At 37.4% G+C, this 19689-nt stretch overlaps 1 protein-coding gene across 1 annotated transcript in view; it reads right to left on the bottom strand.

Moving 5' to 3' along the window:
- Positions 1-19689, bottom strand: part of CERS3 (ceramide synthase 3) — a 163276-nt gene that overhangs the window by 61661 nt on the left and 81926 nt on the right. The window contains exons 7-12 of the mRNA XM_037835060.1: positions 18667-18785; positions 14587-14644; positions 14073-14123; positions 10326-10418; positions 7282-7410; positions 3734-3840 (exon numbers count right to left, since the gene is read on the bottom strand). Of these exons, the coding sequence (XP_037690988.1) occupies positions 3734-3840; positions 7282-7410; positions 10326-10418; positions 14073-14123; positions 14587-14644; positions 18667-18785 (557 nt within the window). The remainder of the gene's footprint in view (positions 1-3733; positions 3841-7281; positions 7411-10325; positions 10419-14072; positions 14124-14586; positions 14645-18666; positions 18786-19689) is intronic.

Genomic DNA, 19689 nt, shown 5'->3' with positions numbered 1-19689 from the left:
ATTGTAGGTATTAGCAGCAAGCCCTTTCAGGATAACAAACACTGGTTCTACAAGAGAACAAATGACTACCTCAGGGATGTCTTACATTTCAAAGTGACTGTGTATTGAAGAAAATGTAATAAATACTTAGTGAAGGCAAATGATGTCTGCTCTTAATCATCCAATTTAGTAATTTAATTTAAAACATTTCTGAGTACCCTGTTTCTAGTTTTGATTCTTCCATAACTAGCTGTGCAATCCTGGAACTATCTTAACTCTTAAATATGGATCTACATGCTTCAAAAGGGTTGATGACATGAAAGACAAAGAAAGGCTGAGGATGTGTTCCAGAAGGACAACTAAATGCAATATGTGATCCTGAGCTACTGAGGTTAAAAAAAAAAAAAGAATGATAAAGCAAATGGGGCAAAATGCTAACTGGAAAATATGGGTAAAGGATATACATAGGGGTTCTCTGTACATACTTGAAATTCTGTAAGCTTGAAATTATTGATAAATAAATGAATAATAAATCAGACTAAATTGTGAATAAGGTCCCTTATTCTAAAATTTTATGGTTCACAGAAGGGCTACTGTTCTAGCTGTCTTTATAAATTGATAAACACATAAAGGAGATACCAAGTCCATGGGGCTTGAGCTCCTCTGAGGGCCGGTCCACTGATAAATGAGACATTTGAACCACGTGGTAGAACTCATTAACTACTTCATAAGGTGTATCCCTGGAAAATCTAGTCCCAAGCTGTACTTTTAGGGGTGGCTCAAGGGAGTGGCCCCAATGTCAACAGAGCCGTTTTCCCGTGGCATAAGCCCTTTCCATCCTTTGCTGGCTACACCAAGGGCAGTGTGCCAGCCAGGAGAACTGTGAAGTGCCCTGGGCTTACTGGAAGCTGGCTGTGGCAACATTAGAACCCCTGCTCTGCCTTTACTTATCACTCGAATCAAGCTTCAGGCCTTGGGAAGAAAGGAAAGGTCCCCCCTGTTTTCACTCTTGTCTCCTGAATGTGAATATCAGATAAGAGCCCCATTGGATACTTTCAGCTTTTCCTTCCCTTGCCTACCTTTGCCCTTCCCTTCCCTTCCTTTTCTTTTCTTTTCTTTTCTATGTTTCTACAAAAAAATTTTGCCGCAAAGAAATGTTTATAATGAAATCAGTTAATACTGGTTTATCCATGATCAAACTCTCTAAAAACAGCAAGCTGTGGTGTTGGCTGCCCTCTACAGTAGGCCAGTGAATTCAGTGAAGTGTTGAGATCAAGAAAATGCCAAATGCATGTAACAATTCTCCTTGAGATCCCAGAAATGTTGGCAAGAGGATGAGTTCCTAAATCTAGGACATTAAAAGGAGTGGGTGTATGGCAAAGTAACAGTATCTCCATAATCACCTGGCCCCATACGCTGTTCAGTGGTTTATCGGGAGAGAATAAGCTTGCTGGTTTATTTTGAGACATCACGGGGAAGTCCGAGGTAAATGTTCTTCATTGCCAACTCAAAAGTCAGCCACAGCAGCAGTATTACAGAAGCTTTCCAGAGAGTTCCCTAGACTGAGAGCTTGCACGGTGTGTATTTTACAAATAGGTCTACAAATTCTTTGAAATTACTCCCATCAAGAAATGGAACCTAATTTTTCTTATCATGAACACGAGCTGGCCTTAGTGACATTGTCCCAATGAAGAAAATGAGGTAGAAGTGACATCATGTGACTGCCAAAATTAGGTTATAAAAGGAGATACAGCATCTGCTTAGCTCTCTCTTAGGATGGTCACCCTGGAAACCCAGAAGCCATGCTTTGAGTATGTTCAGGCCAAGTGGAGAGGCCTTGTGCAGGTGTTCCAGCTGATGAACCCAGCTGAGGTCTCAACCAATAGTCAGTATCAGATAGTTGATTTTATAAGTATTACCTCAATCGTGTGAGTGAGGAAACCTTCAAGAAAATTCCAACCTCATGAGAGATGCTGAGTGAAAACCATCTATCTAGCTGAGGTCAGTCAGCTCCCAGAACCATGAGAAATAACAATAAATGAACGTTGTTTTAAGAGAGAGGTCTGCAAACTGTGGCCTGCGGGTAAAATCTGGTCTGCAGCCTGATTTTGTACAGCCTGTGAGCTAATTAAGGTTTTCATATGTTTAAAGGGTTGTAAAAAATACAAAACAAAGAAAAATATGCAACAGAGATCCAATGTGGTCCTCAAAGCCTAAAATATTTATGTGTTGTCCTTTACAGAAAAAAGTCTTCTCACTCGTTTTTAAGTCACTAAATTTTCATATGGTCTGTTATACAGTAACGGAACACATGGTGCCTTTGGAACATGAAAGGAGGGCTCCAACAGGCAGAGCCATGAAAGTCACATTGAAAAGCCTCTACCCAACCATTACCTGCAAGTCACTACTTTTTTATCAATAATTACTATTACATAATTTTACAAACACACTTGTTCAATCAAAGCAATGTGATTCACCAACCAAAGGGAATATCTGAAACATATATCTTCGTTTAGATTCTAGATTAAACTCAAAATTCTGATAGACTTATCAATAATTTTAATAATAACTGACATTTACTGAGCCCTTATCACGTGCCACACACTGTTATAAGCTGTTTTATGAATATTACCACAGTTATGCTTCACAACAACCCTTATTTCCACAAGAAGATGATCTAACCTGTCCAAGATGACACGAGTGTAAGTGTACATCCATGAACTTAATCACTGTACCCTGCTGCTGCTCTCCAGATAATGCGGGTCACAATCCAGACACCCAGTCATGGTTTAAAGAACACTGCTGGCTTCCCCAGGGAGGGCAGTGCCCACTGACTTCTCTGAGCACTTCCCTGAGTGCTTGCCAAGGGTGCTATCTGTCCACCTAGAAATCAGGGCCTGGAACCAGGTCTCCATCCCTTTCTCCTGGATCCTAGAATCTCCAATAGTGGTAATTTTTGTACTGAGAGGACCTGAACTACCCAGACTGGCTCCAAACTCTAGTTGGTCATAAGCTGTCGTTTCTAAACCATCTAAGGCTTCCCCACATAAGTACTCTGTGGTTTCTGTCAATCAACACATGGAAAATTACACTTGCCAAACGGCTGTCATGGGAGATACAACATAAGTTCTTCATTGCCAGCCCTTGGCTAACAAGATTGACGGACTGTCAAGAACCAATCAATGTCAAGGGATATTGAAATCATGTTAGGACCAGTGACCATGGGGAATGACATGAGTGTCAATCTCCTCACCTGTGAAGTGGAGTGGTAATATCTACCTTGATGACAAAGCCAAAATATACAAAGGGCCTAATCCAGTGTCTGGCATTCAATTATTGGTGGCTGGAATTATTAAAATTTTAACACAGAAAATGTCTCCCTTTTAGAAGGCTGACAATTGGTCAATGTTATTCACTGAATAACTGGAAAAGCTATTAATTGAAAAGAAAGAAAGATCCATATTCATGAAGCAAGATGTAGAGTAAGAGTTACTGCTTACCCTTTATCTCACTTGACTGAATGGATTACACATTTTCCATCTCCCTTTGTAATAAGCCTTTCCACACTGAAGGCTGTTGTCTTAATTATTTATAAAAATGACTCTTCACATTCTTTTCTCCAACTGAACTTGGCACAAATAACTGGAGATCAATGTAAGGAAAGAAAGGGCAATGTTCTGACTTCGACAGTGTGCCAAGGCTACCTCAGCACACTGATGGAAGTCATGGCCAGGTAGCAGCCTTGTCTACTCACCAGAAGGGAAAAATAATGAGGCGGGTGATGAAAAATAAGGCAGAGAAGATGAAAAACAGGATGTTACAGGTTCGCTTCCATCCGGCATAAGAAAACATTTTAGCAGACTGAAAACAAAGAAAGAAACTTCATTCAGATAATTTAAGTGATATTAGCATAAATTTAAAAAGTTAAATAATTATAAATGAAATGATAAGATGTCTGGGATTTACTTCACAACAACCCGGGTGGGGGATAAGCCATCCATGGGGAAACAGATGAAACAAGAGCAGCCATACTGGTAAATGTTGAAGCTGGATGATAGGTGCATTGGGTCCATTATATTATTCTCTTGATCTCTTTATATGTTTGAAATTTTCCATAATATAATGTTTAAAAAAGATATGTTAAAATGACAGTATTATATGGCAAGTTAGCAGAATTAATTTTAGCATGTACTTTATTATTTAATATTTTCATTTAACCAGGAGGACAGCTGGATTGAAACAGGGTTAGAACAGGAGTGTAATCCTGGGCTGGGCTGGGAACGTGATCAAGGTGGCTACATTAAGGCAGATGACAGAAGAGGTGGAGTCAGGAGGCAACTCTTGGAACCCTGTCCTGGTTGAAATAAAGTTTCAAACACTTGATTTTTTCCTACTTATTTTATGTTAATCTATATTGCTCTTATGATCTGTGCTGAATAAAAAGAATTACAGGAAGAGGTTGTTTAATGTGGTATTAAAAGGTTAATTGATGAGGATTCACTATTGCCTTATCCAGTGAGTGCCCAAGGCTGAATGTGAACATTTCTGGTGGGGGTAGCAGGTGGACTTGGGCAGGATGGTTCCTCTTGGCAGCCTGACTTAGACCTCGGCAGTTTCAGAACTGAAATGAGCCCTGGAGGCTCAAGCGCGTTCCCCAACCCCCCACCATAACCACCCCCCACCTCCCCACCCTAGGAACACGAGAGGCAATACATTTACACTTCAGGAAAGGTTATGTTCCATTCCCCATACTTCTCCATACTATCAAGGAGTAAGGAGATGATCAGGCCCAAAAGGAGATAGCTTCAATTGCTGAGGTAAGAGGTTAGTATGCCAGGTGAGTATGAGATGGAAGAGGGTCAAGATGGGGGTGGGGAGAAAGGCCAGGAATGTAAGGTGACTGGAATGGAGTGGGTAGCTGTTTGAAGGGTCAAAGGCCATGTCAGGGTGGTGAGCTAAAGGTATACATCAGTGTGAAGAGAGAATCTCTGTAGGCCCCTTTGTGGTGACAAAATAGCACTCCTTTGGGCAAAAATACACACATTTTCTTGGCTTTGGAATGTTCAAATACCAGCCAGTAACTCCTCATCTCTGCTAAGCATCAGTCAGGATACTGTTAAAGTGTTGGGTGCTGGATCCGAACTTGGACATGTGGGAAAATGAGAGAGGATCAGGAAGATGTATGAAGAAAGTTAAAGGTCCTGTAGAAGGAAGAACCGTAGATGTCGAGGCTGTTTTCCTTACCAAGAAAGAGCTAAGAAATGACCCACCAACTGTCATGAGGAATATAAAGATTAATAGCCTCCCTCTTTAGGAAGGCCTGAATGGGGGCAAAAGTTGTACCATGTCTGGATTCAATTAGAACTTGACTGAGAGGACAAACACTAAAACAAACTACCCAAGGAAACTCTGGAATATGCATCCCTGGAGAATGTCAAAAACCAGCCCCATGCCACTATTGAGTGTTGTGTCTACCACCAGCTGATGGGAGGAACTAGCCTGGCTCATTGAACCTTAAGTTAGATCATGACTTGTGAATCAGGAATGATTCATGATCATCAACAACATAAAGCTGTTCTCGTAATTTAACCACAAAGGGACCTCTGAGTTTGACATTTCATTTTTCTTGTTTTTTTTTTTAACCTAAGGAATTCAGAACATTTTCAAACAGGAATGAGCTCTACTTCACAATATACCCTAAGGTATTGATATGACTTCTCATGTTGCAGTTGAGAACAGAAAACAAAGCATTTAGTGATTTGTTCCACGCACACAGGGAGTTATGTCATGCAGATGATGGGTGGGGAATGGTGGGCAGATGTGAGGGGCAAGGACTAAAGAGCACTTATGTTCAATCCGAAGATCTAACTCCTCTTTCATAACATAAGGACGCTGTTTTTACAGTGGACACACACGAAAGGCAATTGAACTTAAGGGTTTAGAAGCAACAGAGCAGCATAAAATTCTTAAGTCATGGCCAATGTGGTCTTTATTTTCAGGCTGGCTCACTAAGACACGATCAGAGAAGGAGGTAACTGTAACAGAAATGGCTGTATTCTGAGAGCAACACATGGAGAAGCTGGCACAATTCCTCTTTTGCCATGCCCTTTGCTGCCCTGAAGTACATGTAATAATCTTGACCTTTAGAAAGGGATTTACATGTCTAACTACAATTGTATATAAGCTAGAAACAAATTTCTATACACAGCTGATATTTAACAATAGCTTTAAATGGCTTCAAATGACCTATGGTTATATCTAGAACAGAAGTCAGCAAATTACAATCTAGCCCATGGGCTAAAGCTGTTCAGCCCTTGAGTTAAGAATGGTTTTCACATTTTCAAAGGGATGTGAGAAAAGAAAAAAACACAAAAATCAAAGAAGTATATGTGATAGAGATTGTATATGGCCCACAAAGTCATACTATCTGGAGCTTTACCAAAATGCTTGCAAAACCCTGATCTAGAAGAACAAAACTATATTAAATTGAATTTCTTTCAGATCAACCTATTTTCAATTATTAATCTTCAAAGAGGCAGTCCTGAAAATGAAAAGGGTTAGCATCACTTCCCCTGGATTCATTATAAGGGAGTGCATTTAAATGAACAGCTAAGCAGTATGAGGCATGGCTGAGAAGACCATTCAATGGCTGCATCAGGGCAAACAGGAACCAACGCATAATAGAAAAACATATAGAAAACAATACTCCGTTTTCTTCACTCCTCATATTTTGCATGATATGGCATTAGGAACACACTTGTTTTAAGTTCCCTGCTCCAACAAGCATACTAAGCCCTCTTTCTCCTTAGAAAAGAAATATTTAAAAAACAAAATCAGTTCTCATTCCTGAAAGCAATGGATTGGACTGGAGGAGGTTCAGTGGCGGCAGTGCAAGTATTCAACAGTATTCAAGTATTGGCTTAGGTGACTGAATATATGGTGCCTCCCAACTTGAGAATCCACAACGCCATAAACTTGAGTTTTCCTTTTAAAAAAGTAGAGTTTATTCCTTCTTCAAACATCTAATCTTACTTCCTGAACTAGTGTCTGCATGCAACTTTCATAGGTGGAATCCCACAAAGGAACTTGTCTCTAGTATCATGGAGAAGGTTTGAAAATAAAGACTAAAAGTTTTCCTTTCTTAAATCTTGAAGATTTGGGAACCTAGAGACACCCTCCAATTCTGAGCATTTTCAAGACAGAGGGCACTGCTAAACCACTCACGGACAATTACTTCTATGAGGAGTACAGAAACCCAGGAGGTGGTATTGTTATTCGTTGTTTTAGTGGCGAACAATTTACCTCCAGCCAAATGTCAGCTGCATCATGCACCATCATCACAAGGGTCCCAATGCGAATATAATTACAACACCAAGAGAAGCTCATCAAACTAATAGCAGCCAGGTGATGGATGACATTAGCTAGAAAATCCTATATAATAAAGGGAAAATGGAAACCATTAAGCCAATGCAATTATTTCCCAATCACTGGAAGAGCTAATAATAATAACCATAATAATAAAACAATAGCTTACATCTGCATATTTATAAAATGTTTTCACTTTAATTCCTAAAAACAATCTTTATGAAGGAGATAGGACAAGTACTATCCCTGCTGATAAAGTCACATAATATCAAGACAGCTCAAATAGTTATAGTCTATTGAATAGTTATCATCTGAGTCCAAATCTGTCATTCTTTCTACTACCTCGCTTTGGCTATATTAGAGACAAACATGCACATACACATATAAGCATATATAACATATACATACACACAGAAGCATATTTCTGTGAACATTTACATTTGTTGTTTATTCCCTGCCCAATTCCAAAAAGGAGAAAAGGCTGATAAGATAAAACTACATAAACATTAAAACAGGTGTAACTGCATATAAAATAAGTAACAAATGAAAATGGAAAAGCAACAAATCTAGGCTAAGGAAATCTATTGCAATTAAGAATAAACACGTAAAGGTTTTCTCTAAACATATACAAATGGTCAATAAGCACATGAAAAGATATACAACATCATTAGCCATGAGGAAAATACAAATCAAAACCACCATGAGATACCACTTCACACCCACTAGGATGACTACAGTCAAAAAGATGAACAATAACACGTGTTGGCTAGGTGGTGGGGAAATTGGAACCCTTATCCACTGCTGTGGGATAAAATGGTGCAGGTGCTTTGAAAAACAGTCTGGCAGTGCCTCAAAAGGTAAAACATGGAGTTACCACATGACCCAGCAAGTTATTAGGTATAAACCCAAGGGAAATGAAACATGTGTCTATTGAAAAACTTGTATATGAATGTTCATAGCAGCATTATTCATAATAGCCAAAAAGTGGAAACAGCCCAAATGTCCATTAAATGAAAAATGGATAAACGATGTGTGAAGTATGGTATTTCCATATAATAGAATATTTTTCAGCCACAAAAGAAGAATAGAGTACTGATATATGCTACAACATGGATGAACCTTGAAAACATTTTGCTAAGGAAGTAGCCAGAGAAAACCACATACAGTTTGATTACCTTTATACAAAAAGTCCAGAATGCAGACACAGAAAGAGATTAGTAGTTGCCTACAGCTGGAGAGCTTGGGGAAAATGGAGAGTGACTGCTACTGGGGATAGGGTTTCTTTAAGGAGTGATGAAAATGTTCTAAAATTGATTGTGGTGATGGTTGCACACTCTGTGAATATATTAAAAACTATTGAATTGTACACTTTCAATGTGTGAGTCATAGATACACGAATTATATTGCAATAAATCTGTTTTTAAAAAATGTAAAGGTTTGTGTTTCCTGGCAACCAAACCAAAAAGAGTAAATATGGTACTACTAACAATAGCTCAATGTATTGAGCACTTGTCATATAACCAGAATTCCTTTATGTGAATTAACTTGCTTAATCCAAGCAACAACCACTGGAGATAGGAACTATTTTTGGCTCCATTTTATGGATGAGTAAACCAGGTTAGGGATTAACCAACTTGCTCAAGGTGGTAGTAAGTGGTGAGACCAGGAATTTAAACCAAGCAATCTTACTCCACAGCCCGTGCTTTAATCACCTCTTGACTGTTTTAAGCCTCTAAAGATATATATTTAAAAAACACATAATATCTATATATATTTAATTTCTGAAGAAGTGCCCAATGCACTTGAAACTAATAACATAGAAATCAACCACGGCAGAAACAAAGCCAGGAGAAATGTCGGATGATCACAGGATCGACCTACCTGAGCCTATCTAAGAAGACTTTCTAAAAAGTCATTTTCAATTCCGTCCTTTAAGAAAATGACTCAATCAAATAATTTTTTTGTCTTCTTTGCCTAAACTAAAATTAGTAACTGTTAATTTATAGTTATTATTGATTTATATGGGAAAAGGAGATCATTTCAATCAGATGTTTTTATAGTATGTTCTCATGCTTTGAGTCTGTAAGTTTTCTTTTACCATCTCTAGTTGAATGCAGAATGCCCCTTAGTGATGGATAATGTACACCATCACTCACTCAAACATCTTTTTTTTTGTCAAGCCAAGTATGTTTCATCTCCTTGATTTGAATTAAAATTAATTTTATTTATCATACAAATTTTGCTACAATTTACACAGGGTGTGGCATATGAAACATATGCACAGAGTATACATCATTTGATCTGTATTGTTACATATATGATAAAATCTTGTGACTGCATTCAGAGTCTAAAACAGTTTGCTGGTCCAAAAAAAAAAAAAAAAAAGAAAGAAAGAAAGAAAGAAAGAAAGAAACCACTGAAATTAAACAGTCCCTAAAACACCTCTTTGTGAACCTCAGAGGTGGCATTTAGCATGCCTGTAACTCAGTTTCCCTGCCAATAAAGCAAAGCTAATAACGTCTGAAGCAATGTTGCTTCATGGGGATCTTTGAAGAATTAAGGAAAACAATGTTTTCAAATCTTTGAATACACTGAAAATAACTATATAAAGTAGATTGTAATAAACTAAAAGATACTGTTACAGAATTAAAATCACTAGCATTTTTTTGTCTTTTAGCATTCAAGGACATTAAATTCCCAAAACCTCCCAAAAAAGAAACAAGCAATATAATGAAGATTTATTTTCCTATTGAACAGGGGTGGAGATTAAAGTTAAAGTTTCTGTAATGTTTTGCTACAAATATTCACCAAGGCACAAAACATGATTATAATTTGCACTATTCTATGTATTATAAAAGGCAAAAAAACTATGAACTCAAACTAAGCACACATAAAAACACAATTTAGAGCTTAGAATTTGGGGCAGGGGATGAAAGTTTTTAAAGAAACTGATAAAGTAAATTTGTAAATAAGAAACTTACCTTTCTCTTGACATCAGAGCCAAGGCTAAACAACAGAGACCAATAAAAACTCATCTCTAAAATGTAGTACCAGTACTGGGATGGTAACAAGGGCTGAGGAAAATAAAATTATTCATTACTTAAAATGATACCATGTAAACAACTTATTTTAAAACATGAAAATCGATTCATATTTGAGTATATTCTGCCTAATTCCATAAAATGATGATGATTTATAATCCAATTTCCAAAAAGAAACTGGAGACAACATTTCAAGGTATTTTATTTTTTGTATACAAATACTCCAAAATCAAGTTAAATGTTTTTTTTTTTTAATATGTTAATAAAACTACAAATGGTATAACTGCCTTATTTTAGTTTACTGGCAGTTAAATTAGAAAAACATTTTTAAAATCTTTACTTAAGAACAATGGCAAGTCTGTTTAGCTGGTCCCACGATTTCCCTTGTTTAATGTTTCTTTAATACTACTCAAAATCTGATATCCTGACTTCACTTCCAGTGAGATGCTGATGATCAGAACTGGCCCATTCTCAAATAATATGTCCAATTACTTAAGGACTCTAAAAATCTCTTTTTCAGAAGAATGAAATTTCTACAGCTAGAAATATCCTTAATAATTTTATAGTTGGGGCAGAAGTGCTCATTTTAGCTAAGTTGAGACATTACATTAGTTGGTGTGATAGCCTGCTACATTAATGACCTCCAATGAATTGCACTTTCTAATATCCATGCCCTTGTGTAGTCACCTTCCACATTGACCCTCAGCTTGATCCTGGGCTTTGGCCAGTGGGACATATGCAAATGTGATGCAAGCAGAGACTTCATAAGCACTATGTAAGAAAACCCAAACTATCCCCCTGGAGAGGCCATTTTGAAGAGAATCAAAGTGCTGACTGTCAAACATATAAATGAGGGTACCCAGGACATGAGCCATCCTCTACCCAACCTGTCAACTGACCACAAATGTGGTAATGAACTCAGCTAATACCATATAGAGCAGAAGAACTGCTCAGCCGAGCCTAGTTCAAATTGCCAATCTGTATCACAAGCAAACAAGGGTTAATGTCTTAAAGCCCTAAGTTTTGGAGGTGTTTTGTTATGCATAAATAGATAACTGATACACCTAAGAAGGTAAGAGTAAGTTGGAGGTGTGAATATGACAGCACTGGGGTTTGGCGTAGATAATGCCTAGGTCCCCTTATGATCTAACCTCTTTTGATTCATTAATGCCGAGGCTAACACAATAAAAAGCCTAATTTTTCTGGTCAACTCATCATCCTTGATAAGGCCATAAAAGAATGAGACAAAGTTTCTGCTACCTTCTATGTCAAACAAAACTGTATCAGACTAATTCTCCTTGTGAGAACTAAAAAATCTGAAAAAAAAAATACAAAAAAAAAAAAAAAATCTGTTCAAAGGCATTAGAGAACAATCAATTTATCCAGAACCTGTGAAACTGAGACCTGAAGAGAAGAAAAATGCATTAAAGTGAACAATTTATCTCAAGTAAGCCCTTTATTTAAGAAGGTCCACCAACCATAAGCAGGACAAATTAAAAGAAAAACCATACCTGTATATATCCTAAATTTTGCATTTGCCAATTTATACTTGGAAATAGATGTGACTTTACAAAGACTGAAGTCCACATTGAGTCAACTCAATCACAGATTAAACGTAGGTGATCTGCCCCTACTCTAACTGCCTAACAGAAGTGAAAGTAAATCCTCTTAGGAGGAAGATAACATCATCCTGATGATCTATAATTTTTTATATACAACATCTGTCATTCAGTCAAAAGTTATCAAGCATAATGAGATAGGAACAAGAAAGAAAACAGACCCACGGGTGATCAAGATATTGGACATACGAGATTTGGCCTTTAAACTAACTTTTAAAAATAAATTAACAGATGAAAAACTTCAGGAGATAACTGGAATCCATAAGAAAGAATTAAATATAAATTTGAGAACCGACACAAAAAAAACACAAAAACAAATTAAGAACTCAAAGGATGCGTTTAACAGCAGTTTAGACCCAACTGAAAACAAAAAGCACTAGTGAATTGGGAGATGTCAATAGAAAACACTCAGAACTGTGAAGGAACAGAGATTTACCCCATTTGCAGGCTAACAAGTTAGCATGCCACAGATAATTAGATGCTGGCAGAAGACACAAGACTCCTGGGTCAGAAATAAAGGATAGATTATTACTCCCAGTAATAGCAGTAGCCAAAGTATCAGCACTTGGGCCAGTTCTCCAATCCTTAATACATTCCCATAGGGAAAAGTAAAGAGGGCCAGATGACACCTGCACACCAAGTGGGTTGCATTACAAGAGGGAACCCAGAGCTAGGGAACCCAAATCTTTTATAATGGGTGGCAACATGCCTGTCATTTGCTCTAGAGGGAGACATTATCTTTATCTTCCAAAGCTGTTTTGCTATACAAACATCGCTAAAAAGATAGTTCAGAACAAAAGGTAGTCAGCGCCTCATTTTAGAAGACATGCAAAAATGCAAGAAACCTATGGAGAATTAGTCTCAACAGACTAAAGCACAGAGAGGCAGGAGGATGGAAAATACTGAAAATAGCATAAGAGACATGACCTATGGAAGCTAATGTAAAGTCTAGCATACTAACACACTTTTAACTGGAATCCCAGAAGGACAGGAGAGAGAGCATGGAACAGAAGCAATGGCTGAGAATTTTCCAATACTGACTGAAGATATCAAGTCACAGATTCAAGAAATACTAAATACCCTAAGGAAGATAAATTCAAAGAAAACCACACCTGTGTATATAGTCATAAAATGGCTGAAAACCAAAAACAAGATAAAATACTAAAGTAAATCTGAGAAAAAAAGCTTCAAAGAAGCAAAAATAAGATTGGTAGCTGAATTCATAAAGGAACTGATGAGAGCCAGATAATAATGGAATAGTATTTTTAAAGTGCTGAAGAAAAATAACTGCTGACCTAGAATTCTATAGCTAGCAAAAATATCTTCATAAAAAGTGAAGGCAAAATGATGACATTTTCAGACAAACCAAAACTGACAGACCTGCCATTAAAATATATATATATATATATATATTAAAGGGGCTTCATCATCCAGAAGGATAATAATCTCAGATAGAAGCATGGAAATGCAGGGAGGAAGAAATAGCATAGAAAAGATAGCTTAGCTTACTTACAAAATAAGAGCAATGATCTGGAGAGTTTTAAATATGGAGTATTCTAACAACCTTTCAGTATCTGGAAAGAGGTAAGAATACTAATTTGTATTGGATTCTAATAAATCAAGGATGCATATGGTAACGTCTAGGATAATTTCTAAAAGAATATAAGGATGCATAACTTAAAAGTTAATATACAGAAAAAAATGGAATAATAATGATTAAAAAACTTGGCTGCCCCATATAAAGCATGGAGGAGTAAAAAAGCAAAGGAAATGCAATAGGTAGAACAAATAGAAAATAAACAGAATGTTTATAAATAAATAAATAGCATGTTTATAGCATGTTAAAATAGATTTAAACCAAAATATGTTAATTACATTAACTGTAAACTACCTAAAGGAATGAGACAAGGGACAAGTAAATAAGGATGAGAAGCTCAGGTACGGAAAGAGCCAAAGGATTGCACAGAAGTGGATAAGCAGTAGGAAAGGGATTGAGATCTAACTCCTGGGACATTCTGAGAGACCAAGATGTTCCAGTAAGGAAGGGACTGTATCAGAAGGGACTTACCTGTTTGGGATAGCCATTCCAAACCTCCCATAGGTCATATACCCAGGATTTCTGGAAAAAACAAACAAACAAAAGAGACCAAATGAGAAAAAATAAGTTTGTCAGAGTCAAAGTTGATTTCACCAGGAAACATAATCTCTTCCTGATGTCATTTATAGGAAGCAAACATACATAGTAAGAAACAATAAATCTTTGCTCCTGGCACACTTATTTCTCCTTCTGCACACTTATTCCTATACAACACCCTCGTGAAAGTAACTACTTCTTATGAATCTTGGACTGCTAAGCAATGTGATCTCACAAAAGAAATTGTTTCACGCAAGTGAATCTACTAACAAATTTATTTCTGCATCAATTAGATTATTGCTTCTGTAGCAAGAAAAAAATATTATAAGAATCTTGAGAGAAATCTCTACAAGCTAGTTACCTGACTGAAAGTATTATATGCTAAAGGAATTCATAGGCAAGAATTTTCAGAATTACAGAGATCAAATATATCAAAAAGATAACTTACATCATAAAGAAATGCAATTCCAGCAACAGTAAGCACTAAGTAAAAGGTAAATCGCCAGCTGTCAAAAGAAAGAAAGGTCTTTAACTCTCTCGTAAAGGTAATTGCTACCTACAGAGAAAAACCTTTTGTATGGCAGACTTTGGAAGGAACACAGGTTCTAGAGTCAGACAAATCAAAGTTCATATCCTGGTTCTGCCATTTATTAGATATCTATAGCCTTAGGACCTCAGGGAGACTTAGCTTCCTCATCCGTAAAATGGGAATGACAAAAGATACCTCAAAATGTAAAATGAAAAAGTGAAGATAACGGGTAAAGAGTATTTATCATAGTGCTTAGTATGATGTAAGCAACAATAAATGGTATCTATAATTATAATTATTATTGAAATGCCCAGCCCAGTTTCTGCTTATTCTGTGTTCCAACAACCAAATGACTGTTATTAGTATTATCATCACAAGAAGGAATCTAATCAGTCTAAGCACTTATTTTACCCACATTTAATTCCAACGAAAAGATTTTTATGTACCAGACTTTAACCTGTCCCTAAAAGATTTTGAGAGAAAATATTTTTTCTCATGTATAGAGAAGGTCCTATAGATTAAGAGACTTAAAATATTTACTACCAATTGCAATGTACAGACCTTATTTAGATCCTGATTCAAACAAATAAACTGTAAAGAACATTACGTGACAAGGAAATTTGAACACTTATTGGATATTTCCTATTAAATAAATCTTTTTATGTATGATACTAGTATTGTAATTATGTTTAAATTATCTTTTAATGGGACAGGGCTTAGGGGTCATTATTAAAGAAAGTAACAAAGAAAACAATACGTTGAGCTTAGGGTTTCCCAGGTTAATCCACCCTTATATTATGGAGGAATTTCTGCCTGCTGGAGAGAAATCTGTAAGAGCTCCGTGTCAGAAAAGGAGTTTCCTGAGATTTCAAAAATGCCTGGGGCTCTGTATCTTGTACTAAGATTTCTGTAGGACCTTCCACAGCTGACGGAATAAAGCACAGTCCCTATACAATTAAACAGCTTGGCATTTGGCTTTAGTTGGTTGATTTATTCCCTAATAACTTTTAACATTTATCTAACTTGGAGGAAATGTGTGACACTGCTAAAGAATAAGATAAAGCTTAAATATTATTTGTGGGTCCACTTATTGTTTCCTGAATATTTTGTATAATTTCCTGCTTCATGCCCTTCCCTTACTTGAAACATGTTGCCCTTAATCTTACTTTCTTTTCTTATGGAAACTCAACCCATTCTTCCAGGTCCAGCTCCTGTCTCACCTTCTCTAAAAGGCTGTTCTCTAACTCCTCCAGCTTTATTGATGCCATCTCCTTTGAATTCCTATAATGCATCTGTGCCAGTTTGAATGTATTATGTCCCCCCAAATGCCATTATCTTTGATGTAATCTTGTGTGGGCAAACGTTATCAGTGTTGATTAGATTGTAATTCTTTGAGAGTTTCTTTGGAATGTGCCCCACCCAGCTGTGGGTGATGACTCTGATCGGCTAATTTCCATGGAGGTGGTGCTCCGCCCATTCGGGGTGGGTCTGAGTGGAGTCACTGGAGTCATATAAATGAGCTGACAGACAGAGGGAACTTAGTGCAGCAGTGAGTGACATTCTGAAGAGGAGCTACAGCCAAGAGGGATGCTTTGAAGAAGGCACAGGAGCTGCAGATGAGAGACAGTTTGAAGACGGCCGTTAAAAGCAGACTCTTCCTCCAGAGAAGCTGAGAGAGGACAAATATCCCAAGTGCAACTAAGAGTGACATTTTTGAGGAACTGCAGCCTAGAGAGGAACGTTCTGGGAGAAAACAATTTTGAAACCAGAACTCTGAAGCAGAGGCCAGCCACGTGCCTTCCCAGCTAACAGAGGTTTTCCATACGCCATTGGCCATCCTCCAGTGAAGGTACCCGATTGCTGATGTGTTATCTTGGACACTTTACGGCCTTAAGACTGTAACTGTGTAACCAAATAAACCCCCTTTTAGAAAAGCCAATCCATCTCTGGTGTTTTGCATTCCGGCAGCATTAGCAAACTAGAACAGCATCTAAAAGCAACTATTTGCTCATAAACAGTCCCATGGAGTGGAATAACAATAGATGATATGGTTTCATTTGTGCTAGTCTGGTTTCCTTAAATAGCTCCTTTAGGCTTACACTTTTCCTCTTAAAATCTACAATTCCATATAACCTAGGATAGTGTTAAGCAAAGAGGAGATATTCAATATATTCCTCTGCATTGAATGACTGACTATTAAAGGTAATCAGAATTCCTTTCTCTACCTTGAACCCAGGGCAGACTTTCAGTGGATTCACTGACACTGCCAGATTCCCAAATGTGTGTTTGAGCCCTGTTGACTCAAACAGTTACTTGATGTAGGGAATTTTCTGCTTGCTAAAAGGTGTCAGGGTTTGGAGCTAAAAAGAGGATCCGAATAGGAGCCAGAAGAACTAAGTGCAAGGGCTAGGTGATCTTGAGCAAGTTCCTGCAACTACATGGATGTGAATGTTCTCATTTCTTAAAAACATCTAGCCCTTGACTGTCTCATGCCATTGGTGCAGGATCAAACAAACATTATTTGTAAATTGTAAGGCACTCTAACATGTAAGAAATTACCAGTGAATTTCATTGGAATATGATTCAGCTCAGAAGTAACTAATTAGTCCCTGCCTGGTGAATTTAAGGTATGAATCACTAGCTAGAAAGAATGAATGTCAGGAAAAAGGGAAGATGCAATGTGAGATCAGCTTCACCCTGTCCTGTTTCGTGGTGATGGTTTAGAGAGATACATTCATGCTAAGTTGACATCAGTGGTGATATAATATTAACCAATCTTTCATGTGGGAAAATTCAGAGAGAAGCTGGCTAGAAAACAAAACCAGGCCTTAAACCTTGAGCTACTCTGGGAAAGACAATGGAAGTCTGCAATGAGAAATGAATGTTTGTTTTGAGACCCTGAAGAACTGGCCTGTCCCTGTCAACATCAGCCAGTGTCACAGTTGGATTCCTAGTACTCAGGAATTTATAAATAAATTAAAGAGGGTCATTAAAATTTAGCTTTCTCCTAGGCCTTCTGTTTATCTGAGAATCTTACATCAGTTTCCTTCATTTCACTCTCAACACCAAAAATATCTGGTGAAAGTCACTAGGCAATGAGAAGGCCTTAAGAAATAGGTGGGAAGAAGGGTTTGTATTGGTGTGTAGAATGCGGCATTGAACACAACCCAACTAATATACATTTGTGTAGATAAAAAGAAGGGGAAGCAAAGTAAGAAAAATGACATAGTCCACCTTTCTTGTACAAGTGCTGCTTTCTGCCATCAAGGAAGTGACTTCAAGTACCACAAAATTCTACCAGGGGTGGGGGAGTGGGAGGGATGGGGTGGGCAAAACTCAAATGAAATGAAAGATAAATCCAATGAAGCTTCCCTGCCCTCAGAATGTATTTAAAGAGCTTTGTGGTAAAACTCCTACTCGATGCCCAGCACAACTGGACCTTACTGTTCACCCATCTGGGGAAACCAAGAGAAACTGGCACTCTGTCCATGAGAAGGGGGTGGGGTAACAACCCAATTCAGACAGATAGGAGGAAGCCATCTCAATTAGTACCTTGAGAGGAGAACAGGTATTCTCTTTGACATTCTTTGCTCTGACAATTATAATGTGATTGGAAAAAGGTGATTAAGTCTTATATCCTAGGACCAACCTCTAACATAGAAAAGATAAACACCATGTTAAGATATTTTTATGATTTTTCTGTTCTTCAGGATAAGTACATAATACTTCCTGTTCATCCTAGAGAATTCATAGCTTGCAAACTACTTTCCATGGATTTCCCATTCCACAAGAACCCTTAGGTAAAGCAGATCTATTATCCCCATTCTCTAGAGAAGGAACCTGAAGCCCAGGAAGTAAATGAGTGACTAGCCTAAACACCCTAGTGGTCAGTGAGTGCTGGGTCTGAACCTGTCTTCTGTGCCAACTTCAGTATTCTTTCTGAGACGACCCTTCCACTCCTTATAAAATCACTTGCAAAAGCTTTGACTATCTACTTACCAAACTTCCTGGAATTTCTTCATCCTGCAAGTCCTGTCTTGATTCCGCCGAATCCTAAGCCATCTTTCAACTTGGCGCTCCGTCAAGTTACACTTCTTTGCCAGGCCATAAATATCAGTCTGAAAAGGGATGAAATGAATGGATGAATGATAAAGAGCAGAGTCAGACTGGCAGGCAGTCAAGATAGCACAACTGGGCCATAAGAGCTTGTACCTGGGAGATGAGAGAGATTCTGCCATGCATTCTTTTTTTCCTTTTAAGTCTTTTTTTAATGCATTTTTTATTGTGAACTTTAATATGTATAGATAACAGTGATAACTTTCAAAGTACAATTTAACAAGTAGTTAGAGAGCAAATTTCACAGAATGTCATGAGTTACACAACTTCAGCTATTTCCATTATTATAAAATATAACATGCATACAGAAAGGAGTTAACTTTTGATGAACAGCTCAACAAGCAGTTATACAGGTAATTTCAAAAATTATTATGGTTACATTTCCACAGTTTCAGTTCTTTCTTTATTATGCAATATAGGGTATACACAGAAAGGTGAAGATTTCAAAGCACAATTCAACTAGTAGCTACGGTAGGTTACTGTTCCACCATGTCATTTACCTGCTTCCAGTATTCCAATACTCCAGCATCTAAAATATATATATACATTTATATAAAGTTTCAGTAGTCATAGACCTTTGTTAAATCTTATTTTGTTTGTTGCTACCCCTTCCTCTCACTTAATCTCTTTCTCCATCTTCAGGTTTGTTTTTTTTCTTTAAATTTTTTTTTAATTTTTTTTTTTTTTTTTTGCCACACATTCTTGAACCAGTGGATTTACCTCTTTTGCTTAAGGAATCACAGAATTTTAAAAGGAGAGAATGTTAGCATCCCAACACTCTGAGCTATTAAGTAAAACCAACTGTTCATATTGGGTAGCCACCAAGGTCACGTTGTATATGTGGCCTCACTCATTCAGCTAAAAATTGTTAGTGTTTCCTCGGTGCCAGGTAGACTAATGTAGTTT

Source organism: Choloepus didactylus, chromosome 4 (genome assembly GCF_015220235.1).
Source record: "Choloepus didactylus isolate mChoDid1 chromosome 4, mChoDid1.pri, whole genome shotgun sequence".
In the NCBI taxonomy this organism is placed as follows: domain Eukaryota; kingdom Metazoa; phylum Chordata; class Mammalia; order Pilosa; family Megalonychidae; genus Choloepus; species Choloepus didactylus.
This window is presented reverse-complemented; position numbering and strand designations above follow the sequence as displayed.